This window comes from Oncorhynchus kisutch, linkage group LG23, assembly GCF_002021735.2.
Source record: "Oncorhynchus kisutch isolate 150728-3 linkage group LG23, Okis_V2, whole genome shotgun sequence".
Taxonomy (NCBI): Eukaryota; Metazoa; Chordata; class Actinopteri; order Salmoniformes; family Salmonidae; genus Oncorhynchus; species Oncorhynchus kisutch.
In genome coordinates, this window is record NC_034196.2 from 10,689,712 (window position 1) to 10,710,885 (window position 21,174).

Genomic DNA, 21,174 nt, shown 5'->3' on the forward strand with positions numbered 1-21,174 from the left:
TTTCCCTCACATGTGATCTTGGCGAAGATGCTGGTTTTCTGAACCATTGCAGTTGGTGGGGTTTATTATTGTGCAGGAGAAGCACAAGGTTTATTATTGTGCAGGAGAAGCACAAGGTTTATTATTGTGCAGGAGAAGCACAAGGTTTATTATTGTGCAGGAGAAGCACAAGGTTTATTATTGTGCAGGAGAAGCACAAGGTTTATTATTGTGCAGGAGAAGCACAAGGTTTATTATTGTGCAGGAGAAGCACAAGGTTTATTATTGTGCAGGAGAAGCACAAGGTTTATTATTGTGCAGGAGAAGCACAAGGTTTATTATTGTGCAGGAGTTTCCTTTCAGTTACGTCCCCAAGGTGAGGCCTAAATGTCACTTTTGATGCATACAGTAAAAATAAGCCCAGTACTAACACAAATAGCCTTTCCTGTTCAATAAATAAGCCCAGTACTAACACAAATAGCCTTTCCTGTTCAATAAATAAGCCCAGTACTAACACAAATAGCCTTTCCTGTTCAATAAATAAGCCCAGTACTAACACAAATAGCTTTTCCTGTTCAATAAATAAGCCCAGTACTAACACAAATAGCCTTTCCTGTTCAATAAATAAGCCCAGTACTAACACAAATAGCTTTTCCTGTTCAATAAATAAGCCCAGTACTAACACAAATAGCCTTTCCTGTTCAATAAATATCCCCAGTACTAACACAAATAGCCTTTCCTGTTCAATAAGTAATCCCAGTACTAACACAAATAGCCTTTCCTGTTCAATAAGTAATCCCAGTACTAACACAAATAGCCTTTCCTGTTCAATAAGTAATCCCAGTACTAACACAAATAGCCTTTCCTGTTCAATAAATAAGCCCAGTACTAACACAAATAGCCTTTCCTGTTCAATAAGTAATCCCAGTACTAACACAAATAGCCTTTCCTGTTCAATAAATAAGCCCAGTACTAACACAAATAGCCTTTCCTGTTCAATAAATAAGCCCAGTACTAACACAAATAGCCTTTCCTGTTCAATAAATAAGCCCAGTACTAACACAAATAGCCTTTCCTGTTCAATAAGTAATCCCAGTACTAACACAAATAGCCTTTCCTGTTCAATAAGTAATCCCAGTACTAACACAAATAGCCTTTCCTGTTCAATAAATAAGCCCAGTACTAACACAAATAGCCTTTCCTGTTCAATAAATAAGCAACATTCGACTTAGAAAGCTCCCCATTTCCAGAAACACTGAATGCCTGTTGAGAAATTGTGGGAAAAACAGCTCTCCCTCACAGAAACACATTCATTACGTAGTTTCCTCTTCTCACTCTATGCATTATGGAAGCGCAACTAACAAAATATCAGCTGAATCAGATGGACCAGAGGAGGGATGTTCTGCGAACAAATTGACACAAGGTTGCCAAATTGTGACAAATAGCAGTATGATCCTGTCAGTGATCTCACTTACAAGCTTTTCACCTGGACTCCTTCAGGTCACATGTCATGCCTGCAGTAATGCAAGACGTCCTAAATCCAATAACTCGTTAACTTTAACTTTAAAGGGAGGCCTTCCTTTACATCTCTACTTAAGTTTCTCTCTCTCCCACTACTCTAGTGGCATTCCCTTCATCAGTGATCAGTGGACTGTATCATTACCTCATTCCTGGCGATAATGTAACTGACGCCACAGCCCGAGCCCAGGAACATTTGATTTATTACCACATTTTTTTTTTTTTTTCATTGTGGCGTTCAAACACAGACAGAATTAGCACCGCGCTCTAAACATCCACAGAGCCATTCTATACCATGCTCCGGGTCAGCGTCAGCTCAACCTAGAATTACTGGGAGGCAAGCCTTCTGTTATTGACCAAGTTCCACTACTTTGTCTCTGCTTCTGTAAACAACTGATAAAGAATCCACGTGGTGCTAGTTTTAATAAACTCCACGTCAGTGTTTGGGCTGTCTCTGAGACCCCCCTCAGACAAGCCTACGGGATCTACCCCCCCCCCCCCCCCCCCCCCCCACACACACACACACACCCCACCAGGCAGCCCAGATTAAAGCCCTCCTACACCGGTTTACTGTCACTGTCCCCCCATTAAGTAAGACGACAGAGATAAGAGACAGTGTGCGTGTAGCCTGCTCTGTGCTGAGATCATGCAGACAGCCATGTTTGGTGAGTCGAGGATACATAATCCAGCACACGCATGAATTAGACACAGTCTGGAGGCTAGAGGGGATTGGAGGGGGCGGTATGTTGAGACAAGCCTTTGTTAATCCCTCTGGGCAGCCAGGGCAGGGTAATACATCAACTCCAGTGCAGAAGTATGGTAGTAGGCTAGATAGTCTGTCTGGGAGGGAGAAGGGTAATGCAGGGACACGGTAGTAGGTTGACATGACAACAAGATGAGCATGGTCACACATGGTTGTAATAGCTTCCAGTGTTGTTTACAATTTCTCTTCTCGCGACCGGCCAGACCGTGGGTATTTTCAATAGATATACCACAATAATGACTGGAACAACCTTCGAGTACACATGCCAATATCTATATTTCTCCAATACTTCAAATGAGGAATATTGTAAAATGTGTAGGTGTGTGTGTACAAAACTGTTCATGGTAACTCGGCCAGACCAGAAGGTAGCTACTGTAAACCACAGAGACCTTGGGAATAGGGATCTACAAAGACTCTAATAGCATAGTACTTCAGAGGCTTGAACTCCTCCCTGTCCCGCTGCGCCCAGCCAGTCTCATTCCCCTATGCTGCGCCACTGCCAGATTCTATGATTGGTCACCTGCAGTTTGGCCAGGTCTCAAGCTCTCTCCTGATTGGATCTGTGGTCTAGATACTGCAGCTGTGGATTTCTGATTGGTGACTGGGAGGGAGCAGACTGGATATAACCTGGTTTCTGGGAATGTGCTTGGCCATTAGCCACAGAGACTTACTGAGACAGAAAAAAAACCAAGGCTCTCACTTTTGTTGCTATCGCCAAATGGGCTTAGACTAAAATGCTAACAATATTCACAGACACATACAAAAAATACAACAAAAAAAACATTCATCAGCTCTTCTCCTTTACCACGACCTTATAGCTAGACACTGTAAGACACCTGCTGCTGATAGTTTACAATGGCTGCTTTTTTTTTTAACCAGTGAAACTTGTTTTCTTACATGGCTCACTTGATATAACATTTTCCTTCATGCAACGTTAAATCTGTTTCATACCAAGCTGGGAAAGCACATTTACACCACCTGGCCCTGTCAATACAGGCCTGCTAGATGATCCAGTTCCAATTTGGGTTGTGAAGGCGCTTGCGTTCCGTAAAACAGCATCAGGTCAACGGAACTGTGTCCAACCTGTATAAGCCAATTGCAAAACAGTCTAGCCTAACCAGTAAGACACAGTTGCAGCAACAGAGGCTAATCTGTAACAGAGAGTTGCATACATACTAGATGACTAGACTCAATGAAGGTGTCAGGTAAGGACAGGTCTATAGGGGATTACTGGCTAGTCTGAAAAATATGCACTTGGGCTAGAAGAAACAGGGGGTAGGGGAGGAGGTGCAGAGGGAATGATAGCTGAGACTAGGATGTATGAACTATAATGACATAGCTGGAAGTGCTGGGCAAGACTTTTCACTAATAATCACTGTAGACACAACTCCACTCCATTCCTGAACATTCTCAGCTGAGTTCCCTGTTGTAAGAGTGATTGACTTGAATGCCTATTGCAAATAGATCATTGTAGATTAAGAAAATCCCGAGAGACACATTTAGCATTGATTTGACAGTTAACATTATCGTAGTCCTTGGATAAAATAGCCATTACATTAAAATGACTTTTTGGCAAATGGCTGACTACATAAAACGATTTATATACTGGCATTCCAGGTCTCCTTGTTTTGTAAAAGAATGAATGTCTGGCTCTGGAATGAATTCCACCACAATCTCAGGCTACCACACAGCCCTAAAATAGAATCAGGAGGATATTTTCTTTCTATTGCCCTTGATTAGCTTGGTATGGCTGAGGGAAGAATGAATGTGGTCTGTGGAGCTAGCTGATCCACAGTAATCCCACTACTCTGACATACGAGGAGGGTTTTCTCAGATTGTATGAGAGGAAAAGTCAAGCCTCATAATGGCACATGGTTCTGGTATTGACTTTAGGCTGTCCATCTAAACGCCACATGGAATATGTACAGGCCGATAGCTCAACTTGAGAACCTCTCATGAGCCTCTTCTTAAAACTAGTAGTAGCATGTTAAATTCATAAGATGGGATCAATTGTATACTAAACCAAAATTCAACAAAAATATAATATATCCGTTAATAAATAAGGCAAGTCTACGGCTGATTCTGATGGGTTTTTCCCCCCTGAGTGAGCAGTTTTGAACATTTGTTTTGAATGTATTCAGTCCAAGACTCTACCATGACCACCAGCGAACGATGTGTTTCTTGTGAGGATGAGAGTAGTGAACCGGGTCACAGTTTAGGTCATTTTCGATCTACTAACACTAAGGCAACCAGTGGAAAGAGTGAACTGTAGCCAATCTTGAGGACAGAAGAGGAATTTTTAATAGCAAAAAAAGTGTGAGAAGTGATTAAGTGGGTGTGAAGTAGATGGTCACAGAGATACAGACCGACTGTTCCTAAGCAACCTAATGTGAAAAACACCCACGGGTTGCAACTCCCACTGTTAAACTACATTCATCAGCAATAAGCCATGGCTATGTTTCACCACAAAAGCATCAGATCCACGACTCCATTATCTGTGGCATTAATATTTGCATTTAGCCTTACACTTTTATAATTACAAGCTAATAGAGGTATCTAGGGAAATAATTTCCCATCAGATTTGCATAATGCAAGAAAATATACCTTCCATGTATGTCCTATGATTTAAGGCGCACGTCAAGTGCTAAACACAAAGTACTTTTCCCACAGATAATCCCAACCTGAAACAGTTTTTGGGCCTCTTGGCAACTCTTAGTATTCCAGTGACACAGGAGGACTCATCAACTCTTACATATTTCAGTGAAGGTATTCTGCATTTAAATTCTCTGCCTGTCAATAACATAGGAACGGTTGAGAAATGTAAATTGATTTATGAAAACCCAAACTTGAGTGTTCTACTCCCTGACTTTTAGACTTCTCCCCAGCTTCCTGATTAGGTACGTACTCCTCTGAGATGACGGAGGTAGCCAGTGTAAAGTGTCTAAAATCGCCCCCCTTCATGGCCACACTCTGGCACTAATGCTGTCTGATACAGGTCACCGTGACGACCAATGAGTCATACTCAGTGGAAGCTGCTCACTTCCTGTAGGATCTTTAGAATACTCCCTGCCTGGAAAAGTCACACCCAAATGATTCAGTCACAACTATGGAGAAACAACCTGTTATTGAAATAGCTTTACGGCTGAGGGCTTCATTGCTATGACAGTCACAGAGCCATACGGATGAATGGATGAATGGATGAAAACATTCTGTCAGGCAATAACATACCACCACCACCCAACCCCACTGACAAGTGATGCATGTTCTTACGTCGCTCTTCCTAAACTTTGCTTTAAGGCTCTTCATGTTAAACCTGGTCCATACAGTTTTCCCCCACTTGTCCAGGAGAGGTTCTGAAACCAACAACAACAAAAAATGCATAGTTACACATCTTACACTTTTAATAAGCCTAACTGCTGAAAAAGCTAACTCTAAATAGTATTTAAAGTGCAACAGGGCGAGGCATTAACAAAATGTGAAAATGTAACACTTTGTCTAATTACATGTTAACTTATTTGAGAGTTAGCCCTTATTAGCATTCATATTATGTAACTGTGTAATATTAAACATTTGTAATAGAAACGTGTCTTGCCCTCTGCTCAATATTCTAAAGGCGCCATAGCCTATCCAGCACTAATGAATGAAAACAAACTCATGAGACTGAAGTTTTGGGCTGCTACAAAGTATCAAGAGAGCGCTCAAGTCCCATGGCACGTTGGACGTGATTTTGAGATGTCTACAGTAGCCTGTAGCAATAGATTACTGAATATAATGGCTACATTAGTGCACAATGTTCAACGGCATTGTTTTTGATTCTTTTTTATCCGATACATTTGTTTCATTCAACCAAACTTGCTCGTTAGCGAAAGATACGAACAGCTAGCGAGCTAACAGTTAATTCAGTCTAGCATCAACTTTGTAAATATGAACACTGGACACTTACCCTATAAAAGTTGGACTCACCGAGGAATAGCCTGCTCTTGATAGACTACAAAACCTGTTCAATGCAGAGTTGACTAAATTGTCAGTCGGTAGGAATCTATTCAAATAGCATCGACACATAGAAAAGGAGTGGCTAATATGAACAAATAAGACCACCAAGATAGGCTATGCTGGCTAGGTTCAGGCAGAATATATTAAAAGTTGGGCTATTCAAGTCCCTGTCGCTTGACCGGGAGCTCTCTGATTGTTCAACGGGTTGAAAGGGTGACGTCATTCTTCCCTCGTGACCTAACTCTTCTGCATATTCCCATTCATGAATAAACATTTTGTACAATACATGTGCAATTCAATTATAGTCTTGCTTTTATTGCAATTACAGGAGTAAAAACTGTTTACAACACCGACATCGGGGCGATCACACATCTCTACCACTGTAAACAAGAAAAGCGTCTACACAAAATCACACTACATTTCTGCAGATTAGTGATGGGCATTCCGGCTCTTCTCAGTGAGCCGGCTCGTTCGGCTCAGCTCACCACAAATAGCCGGTTCTTTTGGATCCCTAACCGCTCTTTAAAAAAAAGTGTTTTGTATTTTTTCAAGTCAAACAGTTTGCGATAGTTTGACTATGATTGGTGTTAAAACAATTCTAATTAAAGTATTACATGAAATCATACTCTACCTTAACCAAAACGTATTTAAAAATGCATTGGTTTGTTATGAAAAAATAATGGTATTAAACATTTGCATTTAAAGTATAACTTTTTAATGAATATAAACAAAGTGCATATAAATCTGACCGTTCAAAACGAATACAATCTGAACAGCATAATATAATATTGCACCATATCAAAGAAAAATAAATAACAATTTGCAAAACTGCAGCATCCCACTTAAAACATTAAACTGGTCCCTCTTTTCTCTCTCTTCCTTATTGCCATGTTATAACCAGCAGCACAGAGCAATGCTGACCATATTTTGCTTTTATAAGAGATTTGCATTCAGAAATGCAAGCCGCCTCACTTTCGAGGGTCTGATGCGGTTTCTTCTCTCAGTAATTATTTGTCCCGTTTTTGAGAAGACCCTCTCAGAGGGAACGGATGTGGCCACTGTGCAGTCTCCCTGTCCTGACTTTATTAAGCCGTGGGTAGACAGAGGCCTTGTTCTTTCACCAGCTCAGAGGATCTGCAGATCTTTGGAGGCGGGGCTTCTCCAATTAGGATCGGACCTCCATTATGACATCTGCTGAGGGATTCCTCAGTTGCTCTCTCGTCAAACAGCATCCAAACCGCAGACGTTTGTGGCACTACTCCCCCCCCCCCCCCCCCCCCCCGGCTGCATCATCGCTAACTTAACAGACCATTTTTCCATCTACTTGCCATTCTCTGGCCACTCTCAACAGTTCCTCTGCCAAGTTCTCTGAGGTGTGTCTGTCACTGAACTCAAAGCAGTCCAGAAGGCAGCTAGACATCGAAAAATCTTCAATGAGGTGACATGTAACCGACATGTAAGAAGTGGTTACCCTTGATGTCCAGCGGTCAGTGGTAAGGCAAACTGCAGTAGCTTTTTGGATTCTGTCCCGCACTGAAGTCTGTGTGCTCTCGTGCAGTTGTGGAATAAGTGATTTTGAAAGGGTGTTCCTGCATGGAATTGTGTTAATTGGATTTAGACTATTGCTATAATTTCTAAAACCATTGTCCTCCACGATTGAAAAAGGCTGGAAATCGGTGGCAATCATTTTAGCCAATGCAATATCAATTTGGCCTTGTTTTTTACAGACATAAACTTTGGCATAAACTGGTTCATAGAAGACTGCGTTGCTGTGGGTAGCGGAGTAGGCCTACTTGACTGAGTGGCTCCACCACTATCACTGGCAGGCCCGCTAGTTTCTCAAAGCTCCGCTACAGCTAGCTTCACAGTTGGGTGCACAGTTCGCATATGCCTGTGTAGGTTGTGTGTAGAACCGGCTTTATATGAGATTTTGTTTTGGGAAATTCTACACTATGCTCTAACGTTGTCTAAATTATTAAAATGCATCCAAATGCTATTGTGCTTCCAACTCATTTTCCAGCTGTTGTTTTCACAGCTGTCCTTACTCTCTCTCCTCTGCTGCTAAGTGTGTGACGGTGAGTGAGTTGGCTCGGCCCTCACTCACGCATCTTTGGTTCATTGGTTGACACTGCGTGTCTGATTGACAGGAACAACAGGTGAGGCTGTTAGTCTGAGCAGACAGTCAGAACGAATGTATGTGCTTGAGTATTTAGGCCTATATTATTTTATTTATTTTTTAGTTCTTCTAATTAGTTAATTCTATTCATTTAAATCTTTGAATTATTCATATCTTCATTTTTGTCTATATTTTTTTATAGTTTCGGCTTTTCTGATATGCAAGCCGGCTTCCAACGTTCACCTACGAGAGCCGGCTCCTAGAGCCGACCCATCACTACTGCAGATTCAATTTCTGCACTCTCTTGAAGGCTGCGCCCCGTGTTGGAGCACAAAAATAGCAACACTCCTGTCTGTATAAACTCCAAATAGACTTTGTAGTATAGTTGGCCGGGCAGTCAGTGTTGTGCAGTTCTGTCTATTTTTCTGCTTTCCCCACCAATGCACATCTTTTTTTAACTTCTGATACGGTTGGCTATGTCTGCTTTGATGCTCTGTCTATATCCCACATAAACAACTGTGATATGATAACTCTCTTCTCCTCAGCAGCATGGTTTATTACAATCACAAACATTTAAAAACCATACTTCAGTGCATTTTGAATCATCCATGAATCCATGTTACAAAGACATTTGGCTGGATTAATGAAACAACAAAAGCTGCCTTAAGCAGTGGTAGCCTACATCTGTCGAAATACTAATCCACGTTGCCATAGGCTTTCACCGGCCTGGTTATGTTGTATATTTACAGTAGGCCTATGTCAACTGGAATGTTAATACTGTGTTGGAACACTTCCTATGGGTCCCCACGACCAGGACTGAAGAACAGCCTATCCCAGACCCTACCTAACCCCAATTTTGTTTCAGCATGTTGGAAATTGAGCCAACTCTACCGTGAAGACTACCGGAGGAGTATCACTGTATGTCTCAATCATGATGTAACGGCAGTGAAATATCCTCCACTGAGGGTTTTGTGGCAAAACTGTCTGAGATTAATGAGGGCATTGAGCAAAAAAGGGATTGATGTGTGTAGATCTACTTATTTTATCCTATTTCTTTAACTAAAACTGTTAACAGAGATGGGACATTTCTGCACCAAAACTTTGCTTCTATGCACCTTTTTCTTGTCAGGTCTGGCATTCCTCACTCAAACTCATCCATAAAACATGCCATTAATTTCAACTAATACTCACCCTGAGATTGCATCAATACTGCAGTTGTGTGATGTTACTCTGTGTGAGGCACCTTCTTAAATACTTTGTCCAGTAGATGGTGATAATGCTCTGTAATTTCCTCTCTACTCTCGTTCATCAGTATGGCGCTGAGGCCTGTGAGTCATAAAGTGCAAGATGCTCTGCTCTGGAGATATATAACCATTGTGAACATAGCGGACCTGGCTATTAGATTGCCACTCTCTGGTCTCCCTTGGCTCAGAGATGAGAATGCTTGGCTGAGTCATAGTGGGCTGAAGTATGAACCCACAATTAGGCTTCTACTCTCTGATTGAATCAACTGTCAGACATGTTATGTGTTTTTCGCACTTACATTGATTGAAGCGTTTTACTTTGACATGACACACCTACAGAAAACGATCTCATGACAGCACAGGAGTGAGCTCTAAAAAGGGTATTGAAATCCCTATATTTTTATCTTGATATTTTTCCCAATTTCCCCAGGTTTTTGGGGCATAAGATTGGTACTGAAAGTTGCAATCCTCCAGCAAAGATACTTCTGCTCCCATGAGTCTCTCCTCTCATTAACATTGTCATCCTCTTCATCCATCATTAGTCTGATGTCAGTGTTATAGTATTTTAAAATGAAGAACATCTCTATATTAGTTTTAGAAATAATGGTAGCCAATGAGAAGTGTTGTTGTTGAAAAACAGTTGTCCCTCAAGCTATCGACTTGAACTCAGCAGGGTGGCTTTGCTTGTTTTTTTGATTTTGTAAATTACTAAGTGATTGATTTTGTAAATTACTAAGTGACATGGTCTGTTTTGCATAATGAAATATATTTTGCAGACAACACAAAAGTGAATAGTTGTTATTGTGCTTGTCTTTGCTGTGGTCTTTGCAGTTCAGTCACAGTTGCCCTGTGACTCTTTACATATTTTTATAATGTGAATGTGTGCTGTGCTGCACTTACCAAAGCATTTACATGGTTTCAACAAAGGGCATCCAATGCTTAATGTTTAGCTCAGCTTGATGCATGGAAATTCTTCACACAATTTTTCAGTGAAACATGCATCCTCTAGAACAGTGGCGATTTTAGCATGTAAATCTTGTTGTGGGAAACACATTTTTGGGGAGGATGCATGCCAACAAAGTCACTACACTACACAACACTAAACAATACATGAATTGCACTATAACGGTAACAATTTGTGCCCACAAACTTTTAGGGCCTACATAAAGCTATCCCAACAGCAGTCCCAAAACCTTACCACTGCTATACCTGGCTATCAGCGGAGCCTTGTCTGGCAGTAAAACAGTTCATTCAGCCTAATTTACTACTTTTAAAAAGAACATAGCTGATCTGATTGACTTGCTTAAATAAATATGTTTTCTACTGACAATTGAGATGTACAAACTATGGCATAAGAGGACAACAAGCGGATAAGAGGCAGACAAGCGGATAAGAGGCTATCCGTAATTTCGATTAAGACATTAATGAGCGAGCTAAGACAAACGTTGTCAATATAACTATTTGTTCAGCACTTTTTGAAATGTACAGCGACAGAATTCAGAACATGGGCTGTTCTTACAGCATTTTCCCTGTACATCAAGTCAGAACCATAAGATAAATCAAGGGGGCATATAAGCAGACAATTAAAGCTCTTACAATATTCAATGATTCAATTTATTTAAAATAGGTTATATGCTACATGTGTGTGCACCACCAAGTCAGAACAGTAGGCAAAATTAAGAGGGGAAAATTGACCAAATTATTAGGGTGAGGCACATGGGCTACTAACAGCTTACTACACAAAACACACTTAGTATTACTTTCTTAGCTACAGTATCTATATCTCCCTGGCATATTACACATTTTTGGACTCACCTTGTTGTGCTGTGCTCACTTGAACAGGAAGGTCCTTCGTGGGCAGATTTTGTTATCAAACTTTGTCATCAAAGTCTGGCATTCTCTGGATTTATGGTGCGTTCAAGACAACTGGGAATTTGGGGAAAAAACAAGGTTGAATCATGATGACAGCAGTGATCTTCAGGTCGTAGCTCTAGAAAGAACCTAGAGTTTCCGACTAACAATTCTGATTTGGATGACCGTTCAAAATGTATTTTCCCAGTCGGAGCTCGTTTTTTTCCGGAGTTCCCAGTTGTCTTGAAATCACTGAAATCAGATTTCCCAGTTCTGAGTTTCCAGTTGTTTTCAGCACAGCAGATATTATGCTAGATTTGACAGCATGGCCAATGTTGAATGTTTACCATTTTAAGCTTGGAAACGAGACCCTTAAACCCAGAATTGGACCACACACCCACTCCAAGGAATAGCAGGCTAGGGATTGCTTTGCAATGCTTGCAGTTAGCCACTGAATACCTCCAAACCACTCATTGTTGAATTTGCAATTTGATGAGCCCCGATATGCTTTATCTATAATTTCTCTTGATTATTTATTTTCATATCACAAGGATAAAAAATAATTTGCCAGTAGATTGTCGACTTGATTCATGATGATGACTGCTAGCTAAAATGTTCAAAGTATCAGTCCAATCAAAGCTACTGTAGATATAACGTGATTTGATGTAATTTTATCTGTGGCCAATGACCTTGAGCCTTCTTGGATGGGCACTTCTAATGTAACTCTAGGGGATTGAATTTTCGACCTCTACCCTTAATTTTGGCAGTGACGTAGTGTCCCCATGAGTGACAGAACACTGAGCCAATCACAGTGCAACTAGAGAACATTAGCAACCCCTATGCTCCGAATTTTCCGGTGGCGACCCCACCACCACAGAAACACCTGCATTTTGGATCTGTCTTACTCAAGAAAGCAACAAAGAGACCATGGTTGTATATAGCTTTATTAACTCAATTATTTATTTATTTTTTTACATGTTTGCAAACTAATATGTGACATGTATTAATGCCAAAATAACAAGCAAAACAAGCAAACCCAGCCACCAAAAAAATGTGGGGCTCAAATTGTAACTTTTTTTGTTATTGTTTTTTTGCAAAAAATGTGGGGCTCACATTGTTAAGCATAGAAATGTAACCAAGCTGTGTGACCTACACAAGCAGATATACAGTTGTAGCCTGACGCCCATGGACAGTTCAAGCTATAAAAAACAGAAATGCCGGCGAGGTAATGGATATAGCTAAAGCTGATGTCCTACAGAGATGTCCAACAGAGAAACCTTGTTTGACACATTGAGATACAGCAAAGACAACCGCTCTCCCTAAAGGAAATCCATAAATGACGGGTTGCCACTGCTCTAGAAGGAAAAAGAAAACTGTCAGGAAAAAGTGAACACCACTATAGTTGCAGTTACTCTTTATATTAAACAGAGAGGCAAACGGGTGATGACAGAAACACATGTATTGTATGAGCCTTAGGGGCCTAGGAGCTGGACTGTATTTGATTCAGGTTCAAACAATCTATGGTCTGACCCATTATATCCTTACAGTATGCCAACATTGGTGGTATTTGATTGATGTTTGATGATCTTGTGGATCCAATCCAGGTGTCTTTTGGAGAACCGGGTGTACACTCCAGGCTTCTTGGGGTTGCCACAGCCCAGTCCCCCAGAAACCAAGCCTACAAAGGCTTTCTTACACTCCAACGGACCACCAGAATCCCCCTGGAAAAGGTCAACAAACATTTGACCTTTCATGCAGGTTAACATGGATGTTGGTTGGACCAACTAGAGCTCATGGCATGTGACTGGTTCAAAGGGTAATGCAACAAATTCCCTTGAAAAGAATACCCACACAGTCAGTATCTTGCAACAAAATGGTAATCAATGTAGTTAGATCTATCAGTTCCCCCACTAACCTTACCTTGCAAGCATCTGCCTGTCTTTTGTTGTTGCTAGCACAGAGCATGTCCTGGGTGATCACAGGGTTTCTGTTGTAGAAGCAGTCACAGAGCTTCCTGTCCAGTATGTCCACCTCTGCCACCTGCAGTGTGTCTGAAGGCATGCTACCCGTAGCACTTACCACCCCCCATCCTGTCACCTGGCACTGTGTGCCAACCTGGAGGTCTTTGCCAGACTTTGAAACCTCTTTCACCTTCACTGCCTTGCTGTTTACCTTGACTTTCATCTTCAGCTGTAAGAACAAAACACCCCCTACTGTTAAGCATCAGGTGATTAGCTTGTGAAGATGACATGCAGACTTGGCGTATCTTGCGCTGCGTGATGCAAGCGTCCTCATGTCATCTTCAATAAACAAATAGAGTTGAAGTCGGAAGTTTACATACACTTAGGTTGGAGTCATTAAAACTTGTTTTTCCATCACTCCACAAATTTCTTGTTAACAAACTATAGTTTTGGCAAGTCGATTAGAACATCTACTTTGTGCATGACGCAAGTATTTCTCCCAACAATTGTTTACAGACCGATTATTTAACTTGTAATTCACTGTATCACAATTCCAGTGGGTCAGAAGTTTACATACAATAGGTTGACTGTGCCTTTTAAACAGCTTGGGAAATTCCAGGAAATTATGTCACGGCTTTAGAAGCTTCTGATAGGCTAATTGACATCATTTGAGTCAATTGGAGGTGTACCTGTGGATGTATTTCAAGTCCTACCTTCAAACTCAGTGCCTCTTTGCTTGACATCATGGGAAAATCAAAAGAAATCAGCCAAGACCTCGGGAAAAAAAATGTAGACCTCCACAAGTCTGGTTCATCCTTTCTAAACGGCAGGGTAGCCTAGTGGTTAGAGCGTTGGACTAGTAATCGAAAGGTTGCAAGTTTGAATCCCCGAGCTGACAAGGTACAAATCTGTCGTTCTGCCCCTGAACAGGCAGTTCAGGGACAGAATTTGTTCTTAACTGACTTGCCTAGTAAAATAAAGGTACAATTAAATTTAAAAAACGCCTGGTTCAGCAATTTCCAAACACCTGAAGGTACCACGTTCATCTGTACAAATTAGCCTGTAAACAAACAATAGTACGCAAGTATAAACACCATGGGGTGGCCCAGTGGTTAAGGGCGCTGTACTGCAGCGCCAGCTGTGCCACCAGAGACTCTGGGTTCGCGCCCAGGCTCTGTCGTAACCAGCCGCGACCGGGAGGTCCGTGGGGCGACGCACAATTGGCCTAGTGTTGTCCGGGTTAGGGAGGGGTTGGTTGGTATCCTTGTCTCAACGCGCACCAGTGACTCCTGTGGCGGGCCGGGCGCAGTGCGCGCTAACCAAGGTTTCTAGGTGCACGGTGTTTCCTCCGACACATTGGTGCGGCTGGCTTCCGGGTTGGATGCGCACTGTGTTAAGAAGCAGTGCGGCTTGGTTGGGTTGTGTATCGGAGGACGCATGACTTTCAACCTTCGTCTCTCCCGAGCCTTACGGGAGTTGTATGATGAGACAAGATAGTAGCTACTAAACAATTGGATACCATGAAATTGGGGAGAAAACGGGGTAAAAATAAACACACACACAAAAAAAAAAAAGTATAAACACCATGGGACCATGCAGCCATTATACCGCTCAGGAAGGAGACGCGTTCTGTCTCCTAGAGATTAACGTACTTTGGTGCGAAAAGTGTAAATCAATCCCAGAACAACAGCAAAGTACCTTGTGAAGTTGCTGGAGGAAATAGGTACAAAAGTATCTATCAACAGTAAAAATGGTCCTATATCGACATAACCTGAAAGGCCGCTAAAACAAGGAAGGAGCCACTGCTCCAAAATCGCCATAAAAAAGCCAGAGTACGGTTTGCAACTGCACATGGGGACGAACTATCCAAAAGTTTGTACTTTTTGGAGAAATGTCCTCTGGTCTGATGAAGCAAAAATAGAACTGCTTGGCCATAATGACCATCGTTATGTTTGGAGGAAAGAGGGGGGGGCTTGCACGCCGAAGAACCGAAGAACACCATCCCAACCGTGAAGCACAGGGGTGGTGCTTTGCTGCAGGAGGAACTGGTGCACTTCACAAAATAGATGGCTTCATCAGGAAGGAAAATGATGTGGATATATTGAAGCGACATCTCAAGACATCAGTCAGGAAGTTAAAGCTTGGTCGCAAATGGGTCTTCCAAATGGACAATGACCCCAAGCATACTTCCAAAGTTGTGGCAAAATGGACAACAAAGGACAACAAATTCAAGGTATTGGAGTGGCCATCACAAAGCCCTGACCTCAATCCTATAGAACATTTGTGGGCAGAACTGAAATAGCGTGTGCGAACAAGGAGGCCTACAAACCTGATTCAGTTACACCAGCTCTGTCAGGAGGAATGGGAATTCACCCAATTTATTGTGGGAAGCTTGTGGAAGGCTACCCGAAACGTTTGACCCAAGTTAAACAATTCAAAGGCAATGCTACCAAATTCTAATTGAGTGTATGTTAACTTCTGACCCACTGGGAATGTGATGAAATAAATAAAATATGAAATAAATCATTCTCTATGCTATTATTCTGACATTTCACATTCTTAAAATAAAGTGGTGATCCTAACTGACCAAAGACAGGGAATTTTTACTAGGATTAAATGTCAGGAATTGTGAAAAAATTACCAACTAACGAGGCACAGAGTGCATGCTTTTGCTGTGATTAATTCACCTTGATTAACATGATGTCATCTTCCTTGGTCCTGTCACTGTAGGTGCCAGGCACATAGTACTCCTCAATGGCTACACGCTGTGTGTTTTTGCTGCTTGTCAGAGAGTGAGCTCCAAGGAGGGCTTCCACGAATTTCTTAGACTCACCAAAGACACTGAAATTCAAGACCACGTTTTTCTTGCTCACATTACATAATTTCCTCTGAGCTGCCATTTCCAAATACTTTATCCACATGCAAATGAGGTAAAAGCAAAAAAAGCACTTATTTTCTAAGCATGGTGTATGTACATGTCTGTATGTCTTTTTCTATGGTTTTAAATGTCTGTTTGTACATAATGTTTTCATGTTCATATGTTCACCTGCCGGGGACTTGCAGATGTCAATTAGCTTTCAGATAAATCTGGTGCAACGTATCACTTCTCATACTCTGACACTTATGTTTTGTTGTACACTGTCCCTGCCAAATAAACGTTATAAATAAAAATAAATATGGTGTCCTTGCCTGAACTCAGTAATTGAGATATTAACATGGTGTTAAATCCAAGTTATCAGCCAATTAACCTACCCCTTACAGTGAGCTGCCGTCAGCACCCACTGGTCTCGGATCAGAGTGCCCCCACATATGTGATTGTTCTTGACCTGAAGGGACACCATCCACGGCCTGGAGTGAGGCTTGACCTCATGTCCCCCCACGATTGTAACCTCAGAGCAAGCTGAGAGAAGAAGACATCATCATTGCAATGTGTCACAATAGATACAGCACAGCGCTTTAGAGTGGCACAACGGGACACAGCCAGGCACAGGTTGAAAGATAGACATAAAAGTTAATTGCCCTTACCTGCTAATTTCCAAACAGAGACAATCAAGAGGGTGGTTTGCAGCAGTGGTCCCCCAAAACGTATGATTCTGCTGAATCTCTCCATCTCAACTCACTGAGTCCATGGAAGAAGGCACATTTTATGAGTGTTCAGTAGGAGAGATAAGGGGGCTGAGATGGCTCTGCTTTTGCTGTGAGGTTTCTCTTGTGGTTTGTACAAACACATCTGCTGTTCACAACACCTGCAGACAATGCCTTGGTTTTGACACCTTTGCTCTCTCACTGTTACACGGCTTGCAAAATATGTGAACCTGAGCTGGAGAAATGTGTCATGTGTTTTAGCATTGTATAATTAAGAACAGAGTAAACATTGAAGTGGTGTACAAGATAAGTGGATAAAGGTTTGATTTAAGGAGGAACTTCTGAGATAAGTTCAAGACATGCTCAAATGAGTGCTACCCCACTGGGCACAGACGCCAGTTCAACGTCTAGTTTTGATTTACATTTGGTTGAGTTATCAACTAACGTGAATTCAATGTGAAATCAACAAACAGTTTTACCCTGTCATTAGATTTAGGTTAAAAGTTGGGTGAAAAAAATACACAATTCCTTTATGTCAATGAGTTTTTGCAAATCCAATCAGTTTTCCACGTTGAGTCAACGTCATCACATTGATGAACATTTTTTATGACGTGGAAACAACGTTGATTCAACCAGTTTTTGCCCAGTGGGGTGCTAGAATGTTATTAATCTTGCTTTTATATGACACCAGTCTAGGCTGTGGAGATAAACCTTTCTGGCTGTTTCCTCTGAGACTGTAACACTGTTGTTTTAGAAGCAGCTTGAGAGAAGAGCTTTCTTCCCAGCTCAGCGCTGCTTAGTCAGACACTGCAGAGCTTCCTGCTTCCTGTCAACACTGTTCACTCACACCTTTTTTGTCTTCACCCCTTGAGATCACACACTTGAGGTATATATTTTTTTCATGACTGTTAATTACATACCTCAATGCTCATAACTGACGGCGATGTACAATTTCCTTGCAAAACTGACAGTGTGAGTTTGAAGACTTGATTTACTCTCTGTGATGTTTTTCTACAGAAATCTCTAATATTTCGAATGATGTGAAATACATTGTCTTGCTTTATACATTGTCATTCTTGAAATGGCAGCGCTGTGTAAGTTTAACGTCACAACTATGCCAAATTTTACACTGGCAAATTAGCCACTTTTAAAAGCCTTTGACACTCAGGGGTTGTCTGCTTGGAATGATATGTTTTTTTATGCAGAAAACCTTGGCCATGTCACAGACTAATGTTACGGTTTTCTTCTATATCCTCCTCTGATGAAGAGGTAGAACAAGGATCGGACCAAAACGCAGCGTGTTGATTGAGATTCATGTTTTAATCAAACAAAGAAACACGAACTTACACGAACACTACAAAAAACAATAAACGAAACCGAAACAGCCTATCTGGTGCAAACTAACAAAGAGTACACATAGGACACTAAGGACAATCACCCACGACAAACTCAAAGAATATGGCTGCCTAAATATGGTTCCCAATCAGAGACAACGATAAACACCTGCCTCTGATTGAGAACCACTCCAGACAGCCATAGACCTTGCTAGAATACCCACTATGCTACAATCCCAATACTGACACCAAAACCCCAAGACAAACACACCACAATTACAAAAAACCCATGCCACACCCTGGCCTGACCAAATACATAAAGATAAACACAAAATACTTTGACCAGGGCGTGACAACTAACCCCAGGCTACAACCCCCAGTTTCCTTTAAAAAACGTTACCTCTCAAGTCTGTTATTGAGAGCTTAAACAAAAAGCTGAGAGCCATATTTTCTCTTGTTAGAAAATGTCAAAATCACAGAAGTCAACACCATTGAACAGATGGTTCAGATTCTCGTATTTTCCCCCAAATAGGCACAGACATTCAAATCACACCGAGTTAAAAGTGGAAGTGTGTTGAACTGCTGAAAAGTTGCATCAGGAAAAAAAAAAATAAACACTGTCACCCACTTGCCCTGTGACAGAGTTTGGTAGGCTGCTACCTTTACGTTCCGTGACGTCCCTATGAGAGTGTTGTTTTCCCTCCGTGCAACAGTAGATCACCTTTCATCTCATTCCAGAACGATTTCAAGGAGAGTTTACCTGAGATAAAAGTGTCTTGCTTAATCTATTATTAATTCATTTGTATGTCTCTGTGTAAGGCCTACCTCACACCTGTAGATTATACACATATTCATCTTTATACTGTCTGCGGTGAGTTTTTTCATCTTCAAGCCATTTTAATGTTGTTTTCCTGTTAGTTCTATCAAAGCAAACAAACAGACCATTAACTATCAATAACTTAACTTCATATAACACCATGGCCGGAATGTTCTTTATGCTGTGCCAAAAGATGTACAACACACCTCCCAATCTGGTTCCTTGGACACTCAACGTTGACATGTACATTGACGGGTTGAATGCAAAGCAACTACAGTTCCGAATGTCTTTGTTCTACTTTCACCACAGATGCTATGGGTGTATAACCAAATGGCTGGTGATGAAATAACACTAAAGGGAGTGTACTGCAGACAACCTTTATAAAAGATGAAGATAGCCGACTGCAACTCCTCATTAATTATTGAAGGGCCAAATATTACAGTTGCTGTGAGACACAAAAACACGCCAGATGACCTGGGACCAAGAGCACTACCATAAGACAGTGTTAATTCAGATCACCAGTTCAGAGCGTAAGGTTTACCGTTCAAACAAGGTATAGGGACTATGTTGTGTGTATGGCTTGTGGATAACAACCCCCTATCCCCACTTCTGAGTTGAAGATGATAGACAAAAAGAAACTAAGAGTTTACAATACACCACACAACACATGATCTTTCGCTTACTGTTGTATCATATTGATAATAACCGAACAGGGCATTATACCTCAAAAGAAACTGGACACAAACAACAGAGATGAGGCTACTGTATGTATTCTTCCCACACATTTCCCCAAGGCAAGAACAGGAAGGATAGAAGATAAAAGACATGTTTAAAAGCCCATCAGACACTGTTCCTACTCTGACCAGCTCTATTGCCATGGCCATCCATTAGCCTTGAGGTAAACAAAACTAGAATAGTCTGAATGAATTGACCATGAATTGATACCTGTGCATTATCACCTTAACGGTCATTTAGACGTATTCTTCACTACTGCCAAATACTGTACTTCATTTCTAACTAAATATAACAAGTTGGGAAAAAAATATGAAAATAAAAGGAAAAGCTCACTACCTCCTGGGTTTAACTAATATTATAGTTTAGATGTAAAATACCTCACACACTGTATTTTTCCTAGAGGTAATTCTTATCATGTAAATTATAAATGGAGTTGAAAACAGCAGGGAAAGCACTCTATTCAACTCTAACAAAGTTGTTATATTGCTTTTTCACTTCCAAGTCTCTCACTGAAATAATTGTAAAAACATGGTAGTGTCCAGCTGTCATCTCTCAGCTGAATATGTGTTTTCAAAGAAAGGTGGTACAATTGAATCAAAGGGACGTGTTTTAAGTTTCAATGCCCCAAGAGTATGTGAAAGACGTTGCCAAGTGACAATGACAGAGGACTTTCTCAAGAGGAGGAGATAGTAAAGAATTACAGGCAGGCCTTGAAGTGAGGCACTCACACCTTGACAATGCCTTTCAAATCCTTCCGTTGGGATTGCTGTGTGTGTGTGTGTGTGTGTGTGTGTGTGTGTGTGTGTGTGTGTGTGTGTGTGTGTGTGTGTGTGTGTGTGTGTGTGTGTGTGTGCGCATGCGCGCGTGCATGCGTGCATGTGTGCATGCGTGGGTGTGTGAAAGAGAGAGAAAGAGAGAGATGGGGTCTTGATAAAGCCTTTGAATGTGTGCTTCTACCGTTGAGGAACAGGTTTTCTCTCTGGGACTAAATTTAAGCTTTTCATTAAGAGGTGAATATGCTGTAGCTTCACATTATGCCACTCAAAGTCTCCACCAGCGAAGCACAGTTCTCTGTTGAAAACAACTGCTTTCTTCTCCTTTCATCTCTTACTTTTCATCACTGCTCCAAGTACCACAGAGAGGACAAACCACCAAAACAAAAATAACTGATTAATCTTTATATAGCGATGACTCAGTTAACATGACATGTCTTACGGAAGATTAAAACATGTCCTTTGATGGTATGGTTGTTGTCAGCATCTGATGTCTTCCCTTTTC

At 41.3% G+C, this 21,174-nt stretch overlaps 2 protein-coding genes across 4 annotated transcripts in view; both read right to left on the minus strand.

Moving 5' to 3' along the window:
• The window catches only part of rai14 (retinoic acid induced 14), a 42,293-nt gene extending 35,839 nt beyond the window's left edge, over positions 1–6,454 (minus strand). For 2 of the 3 annotated variants that reach the window (XM_020457366.2, XM_020457364.2), the window contains exons 1-2: positions 6,204–6,454; positions 5,531–5,613 (exon numbers count right to left, since the gene is read on the minus strand). In XM_020457366.2, the coding sequence (XP_020312955.1) occupies positions 5,531–5,566 (36 nt within the window). In that variant the 5' untranslated portion in view covers positions 5,567–5,613; positions 6,204–6,454. The remainder of the gene's footprint in view (positions 1–5,530; positions 5,614–6,203) is intronic. The other variant, XM_020457365.2, reaches the window with a different exon arrangement.
• Positions 6,455–12,390: 5,936 nt separating this feature from the next.
• On the minus strand, positions 12,391–17,782 carry LOC109868017 (granzyme K). Its single transcript, XM_020457383.2, has 5 exons — positions 16,951–17,782; positions 16,678–16,825; positions 16,113–16,266; positions 13,385–13,654; positions 12,391–13,185 (listed from the first exon to the last, which is right to left on the minus strand). The coding sequence occupies exons 1-5, from the start codon at positions 17,033–17,035 to the stop codon at positions 13,006–13,008; spliced, it is 837 nt and encodes a 278-aa protein (XP_020312972.1). The 5' UTR covers positions 17,036–17,782; the 3' UTR covers positions 12,391–13,005.
• Between the last annotated feature and the right edge of the window lie 3,392 nt (positions 17,783–21,174).

What these genes read in the sequence shown, in the direction of transcription:
- LOC109868017 (XM_020457383.2), bottom strand. Translation starts at nt 17,035, where the DNA reads ATGGAGAGATTCAGCAGAATCATACGTTTTGGGGGACCACTGCTGCAA. An exon ending in CTCTGTTTGGAAATTAGCAG is followed by an intron (nt 16,826 to 16,950) that starts GTAAGGGCAATT and finishes TTCTTCTCTCAG; the next exon opens with CTTGCTCTGAGGTTACAATC. An exon ending in ACGGCAGCTCACTGTAAGGG is followed by an intron (nt 16,267 to 16,677) that starts GTAGGTTAATTG and finishes CTTGAATTTCAG; the next exon opens with TGTCTTTGGTGAGTCTAAGA.